The sequence below is a fragment of the Pelodiscus sinensis genome, chromosome 5, assembly GCF_049634645.1.
Source record: "Pelodiscus sinensis isolate JC-2024 chromosome 5, ASM4963464v1, whole genome shotgun sequence".
NCBI lineage: Eukaryota > Metazoa > Chordata > Testudines > Trionychidae > Pelodiscus > Pelodiscus sinensis.
Window position 1 is genome coordinate 126815749 of NC_134715.1, and position 20842 is coordinate 126836590.

General features: G+C 39.3%; 1 protein-coding gene across 7 annotated transcripts in view; it reads right to left on the minus strand.

Annotated features, from left to right (window-relative positions):
- CTNNA2 (catenin alpha 2) overlaps positions 1-20842 on the minus strand; it is a 781915-nt gene that overhangs the window by 511314 nt on the left and 249759 nt on the right. For 6 of the 7 annotated variants that reach the window (XM_075930971.1, XM_075930970.1, XM_075930972.1 and 3 more), the window contains one exon: positions 15720-15923. In XM_075930971.1, the coding sequence (XP_075787086.1) occupies positions 15720-15923 (204 nt within the window). Of the gene's footprint in view, positions 1-7517; positions 7641-15719; positions 15924-20842 lie in introns of those variants that run through there. The other variant, XM_075930975.1, reaches the window with a different exon arrangement.

Below are 20842 nucleotides of genomic sequence, written 5' to 3' on the forward strand. Positions count from 1 at the left end.
ATACCACAACTTATATATTGCAATAATATATGTGCAATATATTATTTCAAATTTCACTGTATATTACAAGACTAATGAAAGATAAATGTCGTATTGTAAAGTCCTCCTTTCAGACAGCATGTTCTGAAATTTCATATTATTTCAGTCGAACAAAATGGAAGCCAAACTATTTTAAATGAACATGTCTTGTATCAGTAATAAGACAAACGTGATATTTAAAATGTATGTATGTAGTTATAAAACAAGTTCTGTCCAAGTTGTATGTGCTTCTTGTGACACAGTAACTTCATTCAACTAGTTTTGTGATATCCTGATATTATAAGCTAACCCAAATCTTTTTTCATTTTATGCTTGCTCTTTCACAAGATATTACATTCAACTGTTGTGTGAAAAGAAATCCTGTGTTTTCAATACAGTATTAAAAATCCAAACTGAGAAAATCTTCCAATCCAGTTTCCTTTCTGGAAAAACAAGTCCCAATATTGCAATAATAGGTATATTTTAGGAAATTGATAATATCACAGATTTTTATTATTTCACTTTCATTTGTCTTTAAAAACCCCATCAAATGCTGCTATGGCATGAAGAATACACAAATCTGGAAGAAGAAACTTTAAGTTCACTGACAAATTACCTTGTGATATACTCACAATGTATGACTTGTTACAGTAATTCCACTGTAATCATTAAATCATAAGCTGATATAATAGGTCAGACAGTAAACTTCTACTGAATACAATGCATTTACTATATGGCATTTCATTATGTTGCATAATTTGCGTTAGTGGAAGAAAACTTGTTAGGTAGCCTATATATTAATACTCTATGTCCTTTGTGTGTTTCAGCACAAATCTCTAATATCTTTCCATATATGAGATAAATGAGAAAAAAATAAATGTTTATTCTTGGCACAATTGCTCTAATATTAAAAACAAAATATCAATACTTAGAAATGTATCAGAGAGCTTTAACATTTCATCTGGTTTTGCTCATTTTTGCACATATTTCACACAACAGTCAAAATAATTAATTTGTCTTCACAAACCTTTTGACTTGGGTGTCTTGTTAAAGACCCGGTACCTCATAAAAATAAGCTCTCCGTTTTGTTTATTATTAAATTCCCTTTTATTATAGCTATACAAAATCAGAATACAGTTCTTTTAATTATATAGAGAATCCTTATGGCATGCAAGTGTGCCCTCTTCTGGATCAAGACAATTATTTCAGATCCAGGCTTCTAAAAATTCTTGTACTCCATCATCAACTTAAATAGTATCATATAACAGTAAGTATTTTTTTTTTAAGAAAAAACCAGTAATCCCAACAAGAGCAGTAGTGCTGCTTAATCTGCAATCATACACTGAAATTGTACTTCCAAATGAATACAACTCACCACTGCAGTATAGGCACATTGCTTGGGTCCTTAACTCTATTATTATTTTTTTCTTCATTTAAATTATTGCTCTGGGGGGAATGAGGGGTTCAGTGTGCAGGCTGCCCCAGGAACACACCCTCTCTCATCGCAGCAGCTTGGCACCAGGTGTGACGTCCCTCTCCACGGCTGCTGCCGCTTCAGCAGGCACAGCCGGGGATAGACACACAGACAGACACAAACACAAGCAGTAAAACTCTCTCAAATATATACTTGATAGCTGTTCCTTTCTCAACCCGTCACCTTCTGCCCCAATGGGGTTATAGCTGTCCCGGTCCCATTTCATCACCCTGGCCCCTTGATACTCCCGTGGTCACTATAATGCAGTAGTTCTCCAACTTTTTGGTCCATGGCCCACCCCACTCAACACCAATCCCACTGAACACAAAGGCTGAGGTTGAGGTCTAGCCAAGAGGGAGGGTGCAGAAGAGGATTGGGGGGTGAGAGGTCTGGCCATGCAGGAGGGTGCAGGACAGTGGTGGGACTGGGGGGGGATCTCGGCAGGAGGATGCAGGAGTGGGCTGGGAGTGCAGGGTCTTGGCGGGAACAGGGGGCGCTTACCTGGATCTGCCCTCCATTGTCTACAAGAGCAGCAGGGAAAGCCTTCAGGTGAGCAGTTTCCTGCGCTGCAGATTCTCCAGCGGGTGCGGGGGGGAGGATTAGTGGCAGTGCATGGAGCCACTGGATCTGGCTTCTGAGGCTTGTTCCCTCCTGCCCAGTGGGAACCAGTACTGGCACTCCACCTCATGGGGGGAGGGTGCAGGGCTGGAGCTCCAGAGCGGGCCCTCCGCTTCGTGGTGGGAGGGGGGAGCCCCAAGTCTGTGGCCCACCTGCAGGGCAGTTGCAGACCACTAGTGGTCCATTGACCACACTTTGAGAACCATGTTCTAATGTATAACTGTTCCTGCTCTCCATCCCATATCCACTGCTGCCCCCATGTGGTCCTCATAAAAGCTGAACCCATAATCCCATTCCAGGGATATATCATTTTTCTGGCACAACCAAACCCTTACCTTGCTTTAAGTTATGAGAAGAAGAAGCTGTATACTAAATTCACGGATGGACAGACTGACTCATGGACAGACAGACGCCCTCATATATAATTTTGACATTTAATACAAGTGTTGATGTCTAGCACAGTGTAAGAACAGAATTTCCAGCATATACAGAAGTTTGAGATCTGGGCTTAGCACTTGACATTCAAGGAAATGCATCCTAGTTCTCAAAACACCATTTTTAATTTATATGGGCAGAATATTAGACACACAATGTAGGGAAAGTAATATATTTTATTGGACTGACTTCAGTTTGTGATGGAGACAAACTTTCAAATTTTATATGAGTTTTAGAGGGGCTTCGTTTTTTTTTTAATTTCAATCTACTGTTTTTGTAATAAGAGGAAGAACCGAGTTTATGCATGAAATTGATTAAATAAAAGAGAGTTGTCTAATTATTAGTATAGCTCAAATTCTAGTTAATGTAGGGATAAATATCTTAAGTCCGCCTCCCAAATTTTGAGATAGTTAAGATACACTCCCCACACCTCCATAAAACTATTGCTTATATGAACCTGCATTCTAATCCTATGTACAGCCACCTCTATTCATAATCCCCATTATGCTTAAAACACAGAACAGAATCTAGAGGAATCAAAACAGAGATAACCAACTGATACCATATGTTCCTGCTACTGTCTGTTTAATGCATAAGCATTAAATTTGGCCTTATATCTATGAATTACAGAATTAAGATGTCATAGCACCAAAAAATCCTTGAGAGAGTAGAAGACATGAAGTTTTTTGGGAAAAATACATTTAAGACATGAGTTTTTGTAAATTCACTAGTTTCAGCAGACATGTTTATTTTGATTCGTTCCCAATAAATATTTAAGGCAGTTTTTCTTTACACCCAACTTCTATAGGATATACAAAGATAGAAATCTGTCCTGTAAAAATACTGAAAAGCAGGAGAAATTTGTACAAGGCATACAGAAAGCAAAATCATCACACTATAAATGATAGTGTATTAACTATAGAAAAACTTGTTTCACAACTGGACTATCAACTCTCTAAGGCACATAGACAAACACAAAAAGCAAATTAATGACCCATACATGCAAACTCCAATACAAGCAAGAGGAGTTAAAGGGTTCACTCTGGAAGGTATAACAGGTGAACAAATAACTTTAAACAGTAGCTTGTTCATTTCCAGAATTGCAAGTAAAAACTTCTAACTTAGCTAAGTGTATATGATACAATATGGAAGTATGGAAGGTGTCTTTACTTCAGTAAGCAGATGCATGAAGACAACCAAAAAAATAAACCATTACTACTGAAGAACTAAATAAGCCAACTATTACTCTACATCCCTAAAACAAAAAAGAGGACACAATGAAAATGACAGAAAGACTGAATATTGTGTAGTACTGTTTGTTTTATTGGACAAGACAGAGTTCCCTTTTGTTTGATTATTGTGACTCTTAATATTCAGGAGCACTCATAGGCCTGGTTTGTACTAGGCCAGGCAGGTCCCCTTAAGGTCTGCCATCCAGCTATGCAAAATGTGTAGCTGGATTCAGCTTACCTTAAGCCAGGCCTGAGCAAAATACGGCCCGCAGGCTGGATCCAACCCACCAAGACACCGGATCCAGCCCGTGGAGGCAGCGGGGAGCCCCTGGAAGGCTCCCTTGCTTGCCCTGCAGCCACGCACACCGTGCAGAAATGCGGCTGCAGGGCTCCGTTTCTGTTTTAAAACTGGAGGGGAGTGGGAAAGTTTCAGGAACCGCCCCACCCCCAGCACAATCCCACTGTCTGGTTTCTGGCCAAAAACCAGCCAATGGGAGAGGTTTATTGGAATAATGGGCAGCCAAGAAGAACCATGCCCCCTCTCCTTGGCTCAGTTATTCAATGAAGTACATGGCCAGGCAAGCAGGCAGGCTTGCTGTCTGTGAAACGTTTTAAGCTCTGCAAGCCTTAGCTCTGCAGGCAGGCAGGCAAGTCTCTTGGCCACAGCTTGCTTCTGGCACCCCAGTCCTTCCCTCCTCCCCTTCAACATACTCAAACCCTCTGACTCCCTCTTACAGCCATACCCCCTCCCAGGTCTGGCACCCCAATCTCCTGCACCAGATCACACTACCCTTCTGCCATAGGTCACATCCCAAACCCCTGAACTTCAGTCCCCTACCCTAGGTCACAACCACGTCCTTCACCCAAACTCCCTTTCAGACTCCAGTCTCCCTCCTGCACCCCAATCCCTTACCCCAAGCTCCCTTCTGCATCCAACCTCCATCTCAGGCCCCACATCTCCATTAATATCATGGAGGAGTGCAGCCTTCGGCCACTTTCCAAAATCATGCCCCCATAAAATATAATTGCCCACCCCTGCCGTACACCAAGCTGTGGTGGCATCTACACTGTGGGAGGCTATTAGAAGCACAAGTCTGACAAAGTGGGTCTTTGCCCATGCAAGCTTATGCTCCAATGAATCTGTTAGTCTATAAGGTGCTACAGGACTTCTCATTGTTTATGCAGATTCAGACTAACACAGCTACGCCTCTGATACTGATAGGAGCACATGCTCCCACCGGCTTCCCTGACTCTTCACAGAACAAGGAGTACCAGACATTGGCAGGGGCTACTCTCAGCCTTCGATTTACAGGTCTACATTAGACTTGCTAAATTATAGATTCATAGAATACTAGAGCTGCAGTTTGTGGTTTCAAACCTGCCCTCCGGGCTTGAGTACTAAAGCTGAAATGTCCACACTGCTATTTTTTAGTGTGCCAGCTGAAGCATGACTAGTGTGAGTCTACCCACTTAGCAAGGGCGCCATTTCGGGAATGCAGGGGAGGCAGCAGCAGTGCGCATTGGGACGCGGCTTGCCTTTCATCCCGGTCATGATCATGAGAGATGACCAGCAGCCTGGGGACTAAGGGGTTAACTGTATTTAACTCAGGTAGAGTTGGCCAATAGGAATGTAGGTAGGAATTTCAAACGGGGACATAGGAATTTTTGGTTTTTCCCTCTGTTGTTCTGGTTTTTTTTTCTCTCCAGCTATTGAAGGGGACTGGATATCTCCCTCTAAGAAAATACTCTTTACAGTCTGTAAGTAAGATAAAATTTAGATAACTCCATTAGGTTTTATTGTTTTTTGGTTTGGAAAATGGGATCTAGTGTCTGTGCCTTGACAAATGGGTTTTGCTCTCCTTTGTAATGAAATTCCTGGCCCATGGTAAATTTCTCCTCCATGAGTATATTATTTTGTTACTGTTCCATCTAGTCCATGGGTTCCCAAATTGGGGGGCGTGCCCCTCTGGAGCGGGCATGAAGAAAATCCAGGGGGGGCATGAGGTGACCAAGGATCCCGCCCCCAAGTTTGGCTATACAGGCAGTCCCCGGGTTACGTACAAGATAGGGACTGTAGGTTTGTTCTTAAGTTGAATTTGTATGCAAGTCGGAACAAGTACATATTGTAGGGGAAACTCTAGCCAAACATTTCTTCAGAGCTCAGTTTTATTTTCCCACACCTCACTTCCCTCAGTCCTTTATTCTCAAGCTGAGGTGTCTGCTGAGAAAAGCCGCTCCGCGTCTCCCTGGTCTGCTGGGGGAGGGGCGCTAGCTTCGCGTCTCCCTGGTCTGCTGGGGGGAAGCAACTAGTGCGGGGTTGCCTCACCCCGTTTGTAAGTAAGGATCCGATGTAAAAAATTTTGCTGCAATTTTTTGGGGGGTGGGGGGCATGATGCCAAAAAGTTTGGGAACCACTGATCTAGTCATTATGCTTGCAACAGGAATATTGTGGTGATAATACAAATTCTTTCTCTTTTCTTTTTATTAACCTGGTATTGGTTAATTTTTTTGTCCTGGTTTGTACTTTAGGGGTGAGATTTTCCAAGTAGTCTCTCCCTGGTTGCTTTATTAACATTTGGGTGGTGGCAGCAGAGATTTTTATCCCCAAAATCTAGATTGTTAAGGTTTTGGGGGGGAAGTTTTATACCAAAGCCTGGTAAATCAGGTTTTGGGGTACTTTTGCTGGCCTCTATGTCTGCATTTATCATGCCAGAGTGGGGAAAGAGTCATGACAAACCCGTTCCCCGGATGCTAAGGAAGTGAGAGGAAAGTGCTTGTGTTCTGTACATGCCTCACACACCTGGCTGGTGAGTTCCCTTCACCAGCCAAGTGTGTGAGAGGCATGCACGGAATGCAAGCACTTTCCTCTCACTCCCCATCCAGGGAATGGGGTAAATGGCAAGCCATGTCCAAGAATGCATGGCTGCTGCCCTCCCCACCCCACCCCGCCTTCCTGAAATGGCACCCTACCCACTTAGGCAGGGAGGCTTACATTAAAAGTCATACACTAAAAATGCCAGAGAAGAAGCTGAGAGGAAATCCCATCTCTCTGACTGGATAGACGCTGAGTTCCTGAATGTATCCTCCATGTACCAGCAAGTATAGTAATTATTTATATTTCCACAGCACCTTCTATCTGAGAATCTCAAAGCACTTACACATTAATAAATTAAGTCTAAGTGAAAAATAGGTAAATATCTCAATTTAGCAAGTGGCGAAACAGAAAGCATGGAGAGGTAAAATGTTCTGAGGAAAAGCAAGTAATAAAGTTTGCATCTTCAGACTCCCAGTCCTTTGTTTTAACTGCTAGACTGTACTTTCTGTGAGTGTACATAGTAGGTAGATATAATCAGTGTGAACAGAACATCGACTCCCTTATTAAAAATCTCTTATGGTGACTGACTCTTGGTGTTACAAACATAACTGTGAGTTGTAATTGGATTTGATTAGTCTTCATGGGTCAACTATACAGGGGCATCTATAAGGAAAGAAAGAAAGAAAAAAGTAGGAAAGCAAGAGGCTAATAGATTAATCTAATGAGAAGGATCGAGTTAAAATTATCAGATTTTGAAAAGACCAATCAATCACGCTGGAAATGATACTCGAGAAAGCCTTTGTTTTTAACTTTATTATTATTAATACTAATAATGATAATAATAACAACAATAATTGTGGTAGTTACATGAGGATTTGCTTTCCGTTTTCTTACATTAATGAATGTAAGGTGAAAAGAACATTTGTATACAACATTGCTGTTAGACACATACAATGTATATGTCAGGATGGGAGATACCAAACTTGATGCCTTCTGTCCAAGAAACTGGATTATGTCCCTTTAGTAAAGCACTTAAGCACAAATTGAACTGTAAACATAAGTGAAGAGATAAGTGTATTTTATATTTAATTTGGCTACTCTTTTTATTCAGAGATTCAAATATTTCCCAAATCTTGGCTCATCACTTAAAGAGTATTCCCTCAATCCAAGTAACAAGGATGGTAGATACTGCCATGTACTATATTTAACATTATGTGTAAACAAATTGTTTTCACTTTCTATAACAAAATTTGTCAAACAAGCTGAAAAATAAACAAACCTTATTTAGGATGAATTAAACTAAACCAGAAGAAAATAATCTAGATTCCAAAAATGAAAGAAAAACAGAAAAAAACAAAAACAAATGAAAAACCCCTCAGAATGTTTTATTCTACTCTTTCTTCTAACGAACAAGTCATACATTCTGTAAAGTATAATAAGATAGTTTATATAGATTGTAGTGGCACCTAGAGGAGAAGACAGAAATTGTGAAGTGTAGACTATTTGCTGTTATACTTTTCTGAAGAAACACACTTGCTTACACAGTTTTAACTTATAGGCTGCATTGGTTCTGTTGACTATCCCTTTTCTCCAGGCATCCATTTCTCCTAGGACTCACACACACTTTGTGTGTGTGTGTGTGTGTGTGTGTGTGTGTGTGTGTGTGTGTGTGTGTGTGTGTGTGTGTGTGTGAGAAACATTCACTTTTCAGTTCAAGGATTGACTATCCTTTGACATTTGTACTATATCCTTTATTGGCAGTACCTGAAACGAATACATTAATAACATAATAAAAGTATTATGTGGCCCCACCAGAACAGCAGGAATCATTAACATCCTGTTTAATGTCTCTTGTCTTGCAAGCTGGCTCTGGGAAAGAGACAAAAGAGGGAGAATGTCTTTTGAAAAGAGGGATGGGAGAAATTTAGATTTTGGAAACTTCCAGTTATGTTTATATTTTGCTGCTTGTTGCCTTGTTCAGATGTATGCTGGTAAAGATTTGTTCCTGCTGAAAAACTTGCTCATTATTGCTAACTTCCTTCCTAGTGACTTGCCTTACTTATATGTAGCTAGAAGAGATATACGAGACTCATACAGAGATCGGGGACTAATTAAAAATAGAAACCAGTAATCGCCAATGTTGTGGAAAACTTAGCAGCAGGAGAATTGATACTTTCCCCAGTTTTTTCAACTGATGCTGCAACAGCATCACAGGTAGAAATATTAAATAGGAGAGGCACCCCAGTGGTCAAAAGAACCATGCCAAACATCAAACACAGAGGGGGTTCCTGACAAAACAGGACTGGGTAGTTGAGCTGAGCCAGATCTTAGAACCGAGCACTTCTATTGGCCAAACAGGCCTGCTGCAGTGAGCCTTAAGAGGCCTGTAGCTCAATGGACTGCTCCTCTGTTGGTGACTTCTTAAAGGTACACTCATCTGTTCTCACACAGGAAGGTTACTACGGCAGTTCAGAGCACTTAGTTCTTGATTTCACGACACAGCACAGGAACTGGTTTTGCCTCTTCAGCCAGTGGCTGTAAACAGAGCCTAACTCCACTGGAGCAGTAGTAGGACTGATTATGCCAGAACCACATTGTTTCAATGATTACATTTGAAGCCACTGGGTTGTCAACCTGTGTGACAGCACTGACAGGTAGAGAATTTCCTGGCTTCAGAGACTGACCATGGAAGTGTGATATGACCTAGGAAGACAGAGGTCTGGGTGTTCACCACAGGGAAAGAGAAGCCAGGAGAGACATTGGAGGAAAAAATAGAGAGTTCACTGATGTCTTCTGAAAGACTTTCAGTGAGCCAAAGATTTTCCCAATTTAACCCCAAGTGCAGAGAGCTGGACTAAAAGCACTGAGGATTCCTCTGGGGATAGACTAGGTGAATCTCTCTAGGGAAGTCGAAGGACAGTGAGAGCTGCCATGCAAGCTGGTACCAGATCGTGTACAAGATCAGGGAAAAGCAGCACACAAGCTTGTTTTTTACATAGGTGGGAGGGTTGTGACAATCATTCCTGTCCCTCAGTGACTACATGGTAGCTTGTTCCTCCACTTTATAGAAGTCCCCAGTGGCACTGCAAGATTTTTTTGATTCCCATCATAATTTGTGAGCACTTATATGACAAGGACCGTCAGATTCTTATTATGCTGAGGTGTTTGCACCGGAACAGAAAGTGGACCCTGTCATAAACCTGCCATGCTGATAGACTGAAGAGAAATGCAGCCTTAACTTAGCTTCTGGGTTATGGAGTCAGTAAACAGCCAAAACATGGGGTACTTAAGAGCACTTAGTACCAACTCCATCAGCTTCATTTAGCATGAACTCTTTAATTGACAATATTTTTTCTCCTCTTTTTTCCTTTTTTCCCCACCCCCATCCCCTCTCTGCTATTTATTTGGAAACTGGACCCCTTCACTCCATCTGAAGAAGTGGGCTGTGCCCACAAAACCTTATGATACCAACTACGTTTTTGTTAGTCTCTATGGTGTTGCAAGCCTGTTTATTATTTTTAAGCCAAAACTCAGTGATGGTTCTTCTGTGTATATGATTTTTGTAGGGGTAATTTGGGGAAGGGGGTTCCCCATGTCCCATTGACGTTTCAACTGCAGAACTGACCTGGACTAACTCAATCCATGCCTGGCAGAGTTTTGTTGTTGTTGTTGTTGTTGTTGTTGTTTTTTAGTTACTCTGAACTTTCTGGCACAGTAGATGGAGACAGTAAAGACAAAATAGTGGTTAGCTAAGAACAGAATAATAGGGACCCAGAAGGAAACCAGGAAAGGGCCCACAGAGGCAGGGCAACCTAGAGTGATTTAGACCCTCCAAGTGTACCCAGCGAGGGGGAGTAATTCCTACCACTACCAGATGTACACCCCCCTTCAATAGTATAGAAAAGAAAAGGGACAATGAAAAGTTGAATCATGTATGACAGTGTTTGGCTATGGTTAATGAGGTCTGCTGGATCTAGTATTCTGATTTGGAGATAGAAAGAAATATGCTTGTCAAAATCATCAGAACTCTCTTAATATCTCAACCACACATATGAAACAGCACTGGTCCCAATACCTAGTCCTGGTGCACACTATTTATTTCTACCCCTTGACAATGTCCTCGTGATCATTTAAAGATCCTTCAGTGACTTGAATGACAAGCCCTTTGTTATCTTAATCACCCCGCCCCTTCTGTTTATAAATACTCCCTGCCCCAGAGGCAAAGCCGGTAGCAGCCCAAGCTCTGTTGAAATTAAAGCGCATGACCTAGCCCCAGACACACAGCTCTTAAGCAAACCTCAAGTATGAAATTCAGAGATACAAACGTCAGGGGACGTAGTAACAACACTCTTTATCCCTCTCCCTCCCCCCGTCCCACACACCAAGCACCTCTGCTTGAGCCTTGTAACAGAATGCTCAAGAGAGCATTGTAAATTTAACTACCAAAGCCCAACGTTGGACAAATTGCTTATATGCCTGTTGTTTGCAATGCATGAGGTACCACTCTTTTCTAGAAGGTTTGCCAATTTGAATTGTTTTTGTGGAGGACATGATATTTTGGCCCTGCAAAAGGAAAGACTAGGCATTGAATGTAATCATGAATATCCTGAAATGATGGGAATGCCTGGATTCTGTAGCAGCTTTTGCTTGTAAGAGCCTGCAGGGAGCACAGATTCTCACAGTATTCTACTATCAAAAACGTGCTCAGCCATGAGTATGTCAACAAGAGGACCTGCTGCTATTGCCAAGCAACAACAAAAAAACCAAACTACTTGTCATACAGCTGGGACCCTTTGATTTAATGTCCTGAGTAGAGTTTGCAGATGGTAAATTATTTGTAGTTGGGGACAGGCAAGGTACCCAGAAATATCACATAAATTTAGAATGCTAGCTGGGTACATCCCAGCAACATGAACACGCTGTTCTACTGGTACTAAGAAATGCAGAGGCCCAATTTTTCATAGTCCCAAGCCATTTGTTTCCATATAGCTTTTCCAAGGACAGGAAATATAAAACTGTTTCCACACATCCTGTAGGAAAGCAAAATGAAATATGAAATGGCTCAGTTCATTACTTCAGTCTTGAGCTACAGTATGTAGCTTTAACTAAAACTTGCTTTTCTAAGTATTCCTTGAACAGCTAGCAGAGCCATACTGAGAACAATTGACAGATTGTCCTTTCTAGGCTGCTGGGACTAAATCAGACAATCCTGCTGACTCAGCACCCAACCTCTGTCACCAATCACTGATTACTGAGTTCGGGACAGCTATGGATATTTTGCTGTCTTGTGAACATAATTTACTATTCACTGTCACAGAGATTAATCTTATGTGATTCAGAGACACCTCTCAAAAAGATGCAAGCATGATTTTTTTTCTCTTTTAAATATGAGTTCAGCAACAGTTATTAAATATGGAACTTTACAATGTCTCGAGAGTCCACAGATTTTTTTCCCCATCATCTTTTTTCATTCTAATTTGGTTGTGCCTTCAAGAACAATGACCTCTAACTGCCCATTAAAGACTTTTAGATTTTACTAAATGCAGCACTTTCCTAAAATATCATTTTATTTGAGGCAAAAATCAAATGCATCTCTAGGACTGCCAGATAGTTTAACCAAATATACTGAACACTCCCACGCCCAAAAAAAACACCAGGAAAAAAAATCTGTTGAGAAAAGGAGCGGGAAGACCAAAGTTGTTGAACAAACAAAAAAAGACCCCGACAGCAGTTATTAACCAAAATAAAATTAAAACAAAACATAAAACATCAGCATGGCCCCTTTAAGAAGAGGCTTTTTTTGCTGGCAGCCATCTTGTTTTTCTATTTCAGCCACAAGACAAGCCCCTGCAGAACCAGGTAAGCGAGGGGGCGGGGACTGGGGCTGGTTGCTAAGTGTATCATAGGGTTGCCAGATGTCTGGTATTTTCGCCTCCTGGCAGGGGAAAAAAAAAATCAGAAAATACCAGACATTTTAGGTATCCGGTATTTTCTGAATTTTTTTTACTGTACAGGAGGCGAAAATACCAGACTGTCTGGATTAATACCGTACTCCTGGCAACCCTATGCATCTCCCATATTTGAGTGAGGAAAACAACCTGAAGGCCTACATTTACCAAAGGAGTTGCACAATTTATGACTCATCAGTCTATTTTTTTTTTTTTTTAGTTTTTTTCCTCGTTTTTCTCTCTCTCTTCTTTAATCAGAACAGTGTATGAGTAAATCTTAAAAGCGTGATTTACAATGTATGCTAGGTGTACAGATTACAATTATACTGGTTGAAAGCATTCTGGGCAGATGTATTACGTTTCCCTCGTACCGCTCTGCAAATGTATCTAAGTACTAATCCTGTAGGCGGTTAGTGAAGCTTCACTTGGAGAGGCAGTAGCTTCCCAACCCAGGCCCTGCCCCCTTCCCACTGTCTCCCTCTTCTTCCCTGCACATCCTATGTTCCTGATGACTGCATGCTTGTCCTCTTCGCAGAACAATATGCTCTTGGGCTATGTCTACACTCGTGGCTTCTTGCACAAGTATGGCCATTCTTGCACAAGAATCCGCAGAGCATCTACACTGCCCGCCCGCTCTTGCGCAAGGAAATTTACAGTACGGCGTGGTAAGAAAGGGCTTCTTGCACAAGAGCTATGCTCTTTTTAAACAGCTGTAAGCCTTCTTGCACAGGAGCTCTTGCGCAAGAGGTCAGTGTGGACACTTGGCAGGGATTTCTTGAGCAAGAAAACCCTATGGCTAAAATGGCCGTCGGAGCTTTCTTGTGCAAGAGAACATCCACACTGCCATGGGAGCTCTTGCGTGAAAGCACAGCGCGCATATGGCAGTGTGGATGTTTTCTTGCACAAGATTTCTTGCACAAGAACCCTTGCGCAAGATGTCCTTGCACAAGAAGCCGCAAGTTTAGACATAGCCTTACAGTCTGGCCATCTGTTGATCAGACTATCAGTTGTGCCAAGTTATGCTTTATCACGATCAGATTCAAGTTGTATTTTTCAACAGTTCTATCAAGTTTTTTGGAATGTTGCAAGTGAAATCTTTGGCAGGTGTATAGCACTTGTTTCCAATCAGTGACCTAATTTGGTTACATTTTATATGAAATATGAAGAAAAAATAACTGGAAATTGTGGATCTTAAATATAATTAGACTGAAATTAGAAGACTAGTAATATAAAGATGGTAAAACATGCATCAAATCAGTTATTTAAACACCATATGTAAAGTGTAAAACTGAACACTGCTCCACTTGGCATTCTAAGACAAAACCTGAAACTCCATTAACCATCCTCAGCACTGTCATAAATGTATACAGTCATTTTAACTATAAAGATTCTTCTGCCTTATCTGAAAGTGGTGTCAGAAATAAAATAAATAATGTTTCTGAAAAAAGGGCAAATTAATTCTGCTATCACCAAGTATGGTGCATGAAACAGGCACTCCCAAGAAACAGGATGCAACCATCAGTCAGTTTTGGAGCAATCTTTGTAAGGACCTTTAAAAACTTACACCTAAAAGTAATAATTCTGTGAGACAAGATTCTACAGACAGAAATCCAAAAAGCTATATTTCACATCCTCATCACCAGTTCTTCAACTCACTCTCTTTATAGCTTTCACCTCCAGATAAAACAACATCAGCTTTGCTGTCATTTGCACTGAAAGACCATATCAACTGTCACCTTAAACACAGCAAACAATTCCTGCTTTGTAATCCTAGACTGGGGAAAAAGTTATTCTTTAAAGCAACTTCATTTTACCCAACAGTTAAAAAAACAGTAATTAAGACATAAATTCAAGTTGTGTCAGCAATTAGAATTTGAATATTTAAATTATCAGGCTTACATTTTGAAATAGTAATAAAAACACTTCATCCTTGACTGTTATTTTTCAACATTTATGGGAATTGGGGTTTTGGAAAAAAACAGGATCAAAATATGTCAATGTGGTTGCTTAAATGCTAGCGTTACCAGTAAATTTTTTAAAAAAAGCATGGAATAGAATACTCACTCTAGTAAACATATTTGGACACCTTAAATGTGTAAATACTCATTTGGAAAGATTTTCAATCCTATTTTTTTAAAAAAATCCTGGGATATTCTTAAACACAGATGTGTAGGATCCCATGGAGCCACGGGTCTCACCATTACCTACCTGAAGTGGCTACCACCATAGTTTCAGAGAACTACTACTTCTGGCAATATTGTCATGAATTAAGTTGTAATATAAAAAAAAAGGCTGATGACTAGTTATGACATCACTGCATATATCACAGCTTTCCAGTGTAACAGTGCAGAGTATGCACAAATAATTTTGGAGGCACTGTTAAGCAGAGGATATTTATCATTTAGGCGATTGTACACATAAAGCAAACGGTATTGCATGTCTACACTGTAGTGACGGAGGTATTTCAGATATTTTAAAAACATTCCATTATGTGCTTTGCAATAATGATAGATAATATGGAACAGATTCAGGGAATGTGAACACTTAAAGTTAATAGCTCCAATTGCACTGTTAGCAAATAAGGATCCTCATGATTTAACCACATCCTCCTACTCACAAACTTAGAACTACTTCATTAGAACATTTGTGCAGATGTCTCAGTAACACACTAAATTACTATTTCCTTACAACAATGAATAATGCTAGAAACTAACTGTTTTATTTTACAAAAATAGTATCTAGGATATTTTCATTTAACTTATCCATGTTCCAGCATTGCTTACCAATCAGCCATTTTATAAACATTCCACAGCAGTGTTTGGGCTTGCTAAAAATATTTAAGAGATGTGTGGATTACTTTTTAGTTCTAATGAAACAATTCACTGATGCAGAACATAGTAGTCTCTTATTCTGCAGTAGAGTGAAGGATTCTTGCAACTGGGGCATTCCGTTTCAGAGCAAAACACATTTCTGGATATAGTTACGTGTAACAAACTACTATAAAACAATCTCAAACACCAAAACGTTGAATATCCCCAAAGTACTTTAAGTGACTGCCTTAATTTTTTTGAACGCCTGGTATTTAGGAATGTCGGTTTTACTAAGCATGTAGGTGTTTTAGAATAGTCACAGAACTGCTTAATAATCCATAGTGGAGGAAAAAAGAGCATGTAACTTACATTATTCATATACTCGCTAAGTAGGTCCTGGAGGGCCTGTCGTACAGCATTGCACTCAGCAACAATTCTCTCTCGGCGGTCATCACGTGTGCATGAAGAGTCTGCCATCAGTGCAGCTCCACTGATAATACTCTCCAACCTCTCTTCAAGAGATGGTCTGAATCTGGCCTCACTGAAAGTCATAGGGTCTAAAATAATCTTGTTCTGAAACATAAAACATGCATAGAGAATTGAACAGCAGTCTTGGGCATTTGCTATAGTTTTTGAACTATCCCCTTGTATGTCTTTTCATCTTTCTTTCTGAATAAATACATTAGTTCTTGACTACGTTCTGGGACTTACTGAAATATCTAGTCCCTATGAAATTCAATGTCCTTAAAATAGCATATTTTAAAGAAACCGACAACATACAATTGTACAATTGTTTAAAGTCTATATTATTGGCAATAAAAATCTCAACAGATGGGTGTTCAAATATGTCAACAGCCTACAGCAAAAAAGGAGGTAACCTTTAAGCACTCTAAACTGAAAACTATTATATTTATTGGATCTTATGGGGCTTTTCACAGCTCAGAATTGGAACATGAAATGTAACAAACATGCTACTGTCATCCTGAATGCCTCAGTTCCATAAAATACTCAAATCTCTGTTAATATCACATAACATATCTGGTGCTGCACTATTGAAATAATCTAACATTCAGTTTCAATGAATGGGACTTTTCCCCATTTTTAAAATCACTATAAATCACACAGATTTCATTAAATTGGACTAGATGTATTTTTTTCATAATATTTTTACAACTATTGCTTATCGACTTGGCCTCTGAACACATTTCTTCATTACTTTAGTAGACAGTGAACTAATGTAAGCTTGCAATAGGTGTTGGGCTGGTCGGGTTATGTTTTTGTTTATCAGAGCACTGATGGTTGTTTGATCCACTGTTCTGGAGATCGGGGTCAACTCCCAGTTTTCTCATATTTCTTGTGCTAGTTTCGACAAGTCCCTTGATCTTTCTGGCTTTTCTAACACCCATTATCTGTGAAATGGCAAAGGTAATAATACTTCATCACTACTATCCTTTGCATATCTTGTCTATTTACATCATAAGTTCTTTGGGGGAAAGACCATCACTTACTATGTGGGTGTACATTACGTAGCACTGTTTCATTGGGGGCCTCTATACATTACTAAATAATTAGATAGACTATGAAAAGAGATACATACCAAAAATGAAATTAGTACATATCTTCACTTTTGAATTGTACAGAACTGTTCATCCTTATAAAGAAAAGCTTTCTATCCAAATCTTTACCTAAGGAGGATCTTATTTTTAAAAATAGCCTCCATTTTGTTCTTCAATTTTTTTGCCCACAACTGATTGTGAATGAACTTTACTGGCCATTCAGATGAAAGCATTTGCACATATAATGGGTTATGCCATCAATTAAATTCACGTCTAGGTTAGTTTTAAATAGTCCTAAAAATGGGGTCTCCATGACTTCAGTTGTGTCTACCAGAATGTACAGTGAGAGAGTTGTTCCTCTGATCAGGTTAACTTCTCTAATCTTTGAGTGTTTTGATAAATTGAGGGTTAGCATAGTTTCCATAAATTACATTGCATGAATATCTGTACATTGTTTCATATTAACATGCATAAGTAAGTAGCAAATGTGATTTGACTATAAATGGCAGTTATGATGTGCATTTTCCATGATCTTTGTAGTTGGTGATTTTTCTAACTTCGGTATACATTTATACATTGAAATTACATAAATAAAGTTACCATGGCTTAGAGCACTGGTGTATTATGGTTATAGTCAAACTTCATGTTGGCTGCTCAGGATGAGGTTTGGAGAATATGTAGGAAGTGAATAGAAGAAGTGACTTAGCTGAGGTTAAAAAGTGAAATTGATGAATTGGAGAGACAATCAGGTGTTTGTTATCTGAAATACTTATGTCTTGACAACATTTTGTATTAGTAAGCTATATATACATTTTTACTACCTCGACTCAACATTAACCAAGGTTTTCTGAAGGGAAATATCACAAGTTTATAATAATTTTGCATCATGGTTATTTCTTGAATATTTTAAATAGCGGTGGGGTAAAAATATTTTAAATAAATTAAATAAATAAATATTGCTAATCATACAGACATACCCCCATTTCCCATCCTGCAGCATGATACATCTTCCCCATAGCTTTGCTTTTCCTTCCTGCTTTCCCACTTTTCCCCACAGGCACTCCTTCTCCACCCAGCATGCTTCCATGTACAAACTCCATGCCCAATCCAAACGATAGGAGTTTCATCGCAAACGTGCTAATAGTCAAGTTGTTCCACAAAGTGACAGCAATTACATGTGTAGGGAGTGAGAGATCTATGTTTCTGAGTACTCTTTAATCTATCAGGAAAAGGCAGAATGAAATCCAACCAATTCAGGCTAAAAATAAGGTGGAATTTTTTCCCCCAATAAAAGAAAGTAATAATTGGAACGAATTACTTAGGGATGTGGTAGATTCTTCACCACTCAAGGTCTTGGAGTAAAGACTTCTAAACTTAGAACTCAAACAGAAATGGATTGCTGTGCGCAGGTGTACGGCTTGTGTTATATAGGATGTCAGACTATATCATCATAATGGTCTTTTCTGGCTGTAGAAACCAATGAACATGTTATCTTACTGAAATTATTTCAATTAAGTGAAATTGTTTTAGATGGATGGTTTCAATGATGTTCACTCCCTGTAACGACAAAAGCTCTTGTATATCGTATGCACAGTAGTTATGTTTTTTCAGAAAAAATATTTTAGCAATATTAATATTTATTTTGATGCTAAAAGGCATAATTAAAAGTACTGTACCAGGAAATGTCAGAGGCCAGCATCACAAAAGGTCTTCTGCTACTTTGTGGCAGCAATCCACTACATTTCTTTTTCCCTGGCAAGACCTCTGCTGCTGTCTTCCAATATTCAATGACAGAAAGTCCTATGTTGTTTATGGAAGTTTTTATTTTAGCTCATTTTTCACCTGCTACCCTCATTCCAAAATACCTGGCTGTTATTTCACACTTTGTAAAATCTGAAGGATTGCATGGACTTGGGCTTCTTTTTGCCAAGTGTGTGAACATTTTGAAATTGCCTTGAAGCCAGGTTTCCTACGTACTAGCCAAGAGGTCAGCTTTTGAACAAGTCAGTAACTAGAATTGTTTACATTCATAGAATCATAGCGCTGGAAGAGACCTTGGGAGGTCATCAGTCCATGCCCCTTCCCAAGGCAGGACCAATCCCAACTGAATCATCCCAGCCAGGGCTTTGTCAAGCCGAGACTTAAAAACCTCTAGGGATGGAGATTCTACCACTTCCCTAGGTAACCCATTCCAGTGCTTCACCACCCTCCTAGTGAAATAGTTTTTCCTAATATCCAACCTAGACCTCCCCCACATTACCTAGACAGATTTTGATAAATAGAGATATTTTTGTCATAAAATTATTTAACTGAGCGGTCCTTAGAGATTAAACCAAATGTGCTATGCATAAATGTGCAGAATGATTTATACAATCACATAACATTAGGAAATAAAGTATTTTATTCCAACTGGAAAAATGTTTATTTTTAAAAGAACAATCTATTTGCTTTCCAGGTTAACATTAATCTCAAATTAATGTTATCGTGTTGCTGCACAAGTTGATTTGCAGTGTAGGAGTTAAATTACCAGATGGTAAATTCTGCAAATGTACTTAAACCTTAACCTTAAGTGTACTGCATGAGATACTGATAAACTATTTTGGATCACCATTGTGGTATTTTCTGACTTATTTTTGTTTCTTTATAATTCAAGGTGGCAGATGGAAAAGAAAAGTCAATCTGCGCTCCTGCCTACAGGCACTTTACCTACACCACCTGCTGCTCTCTGAAATTTGGCTAGGATCATGCAGCAGGTTTCATGTTTAAACTCTTTGCAAAGCTGCTGTATTACCATATCTCTGCAGTTACCATCTGAACCTCAAAAGAAAATGAGTCATGAAGTAAATATAGAGAGAGCTACACTTGGGGATGGGAGAGAATTTATCCAATTATGGAGATGCATATTACAGTCATTATTTTAAATAGACCATTCAAATGCCAAATCATGACAAATTCTAATAAACTATTTTAATTTTCACAACATTTTGATGAAACATACGTTTGTGCAGTCTACTGTCGGGGACTGCCCCAATCAACACAGCGTTAATAAATCATATGACATAGCTAATTCAGAGAACTTTTATATATATATATATATATATAATCCTGACAATATATTTGAACACAAAATACACTCCTTGTAATCAACAGCCTCTTCTAGCAGGGTAGTTATAATGAAGTTATAACAAATTGTTTTCTGATGTTATTTACATTATGTGAACGAGCGTATTATAAAGTCAAAGGTGAAATCCTGGCCTCAGAGAAGTCAATAGCAGGCTTGTCACTGAACTGAGTAGTGTCCAGATTTCTAACCAGATGTCTAATTTTTTTTAAATGCATGGCACCATACATTCGGACAAGTGAGAAGATTATTTAGAGTCTAGGGAAGGAAACTGAAGGCAACAGCAGAGAAATAATAAACACAGGAATATGTGGGTACTTCTGTAAGATTAATTGCTTAATAAAGAAGAAACACGCAGTTGAACAATTTCAACCAAATGCCACATTGTTCCACCTCCACCAACTGTTGAGGTGGCAGAAGTGAATGCATCATTCTCGGGTACATGCTATTATGTCCCATACTTACCTTCTAGCATATATGTCAAAGAAAGTGTTCCAGTTTTCCTGGCAACTAAATCATAACTGATCTCCTTGACAGAAACTGTTCATTCTGACAGGGCTGATCCTGATACTCATTCCTTAGGTGTGCACTTTACTGTAATACTTGAAAATGACCTTGTTTCATTACCATTCAATAAATACCTCTAAGAATTAACAAAAAAGTAAAGTTACCCTTATTATCATACTGACAGTCAATAGATTTGTACTACTCGAGAAAATGCCGTGAATAAACCGAGATAATTATTTCCTAGTCTTTTCATAAATGTGAATGGTTACAAACAACGGTCTGTGCTTAGATTACTTTTTTTCCGCTGA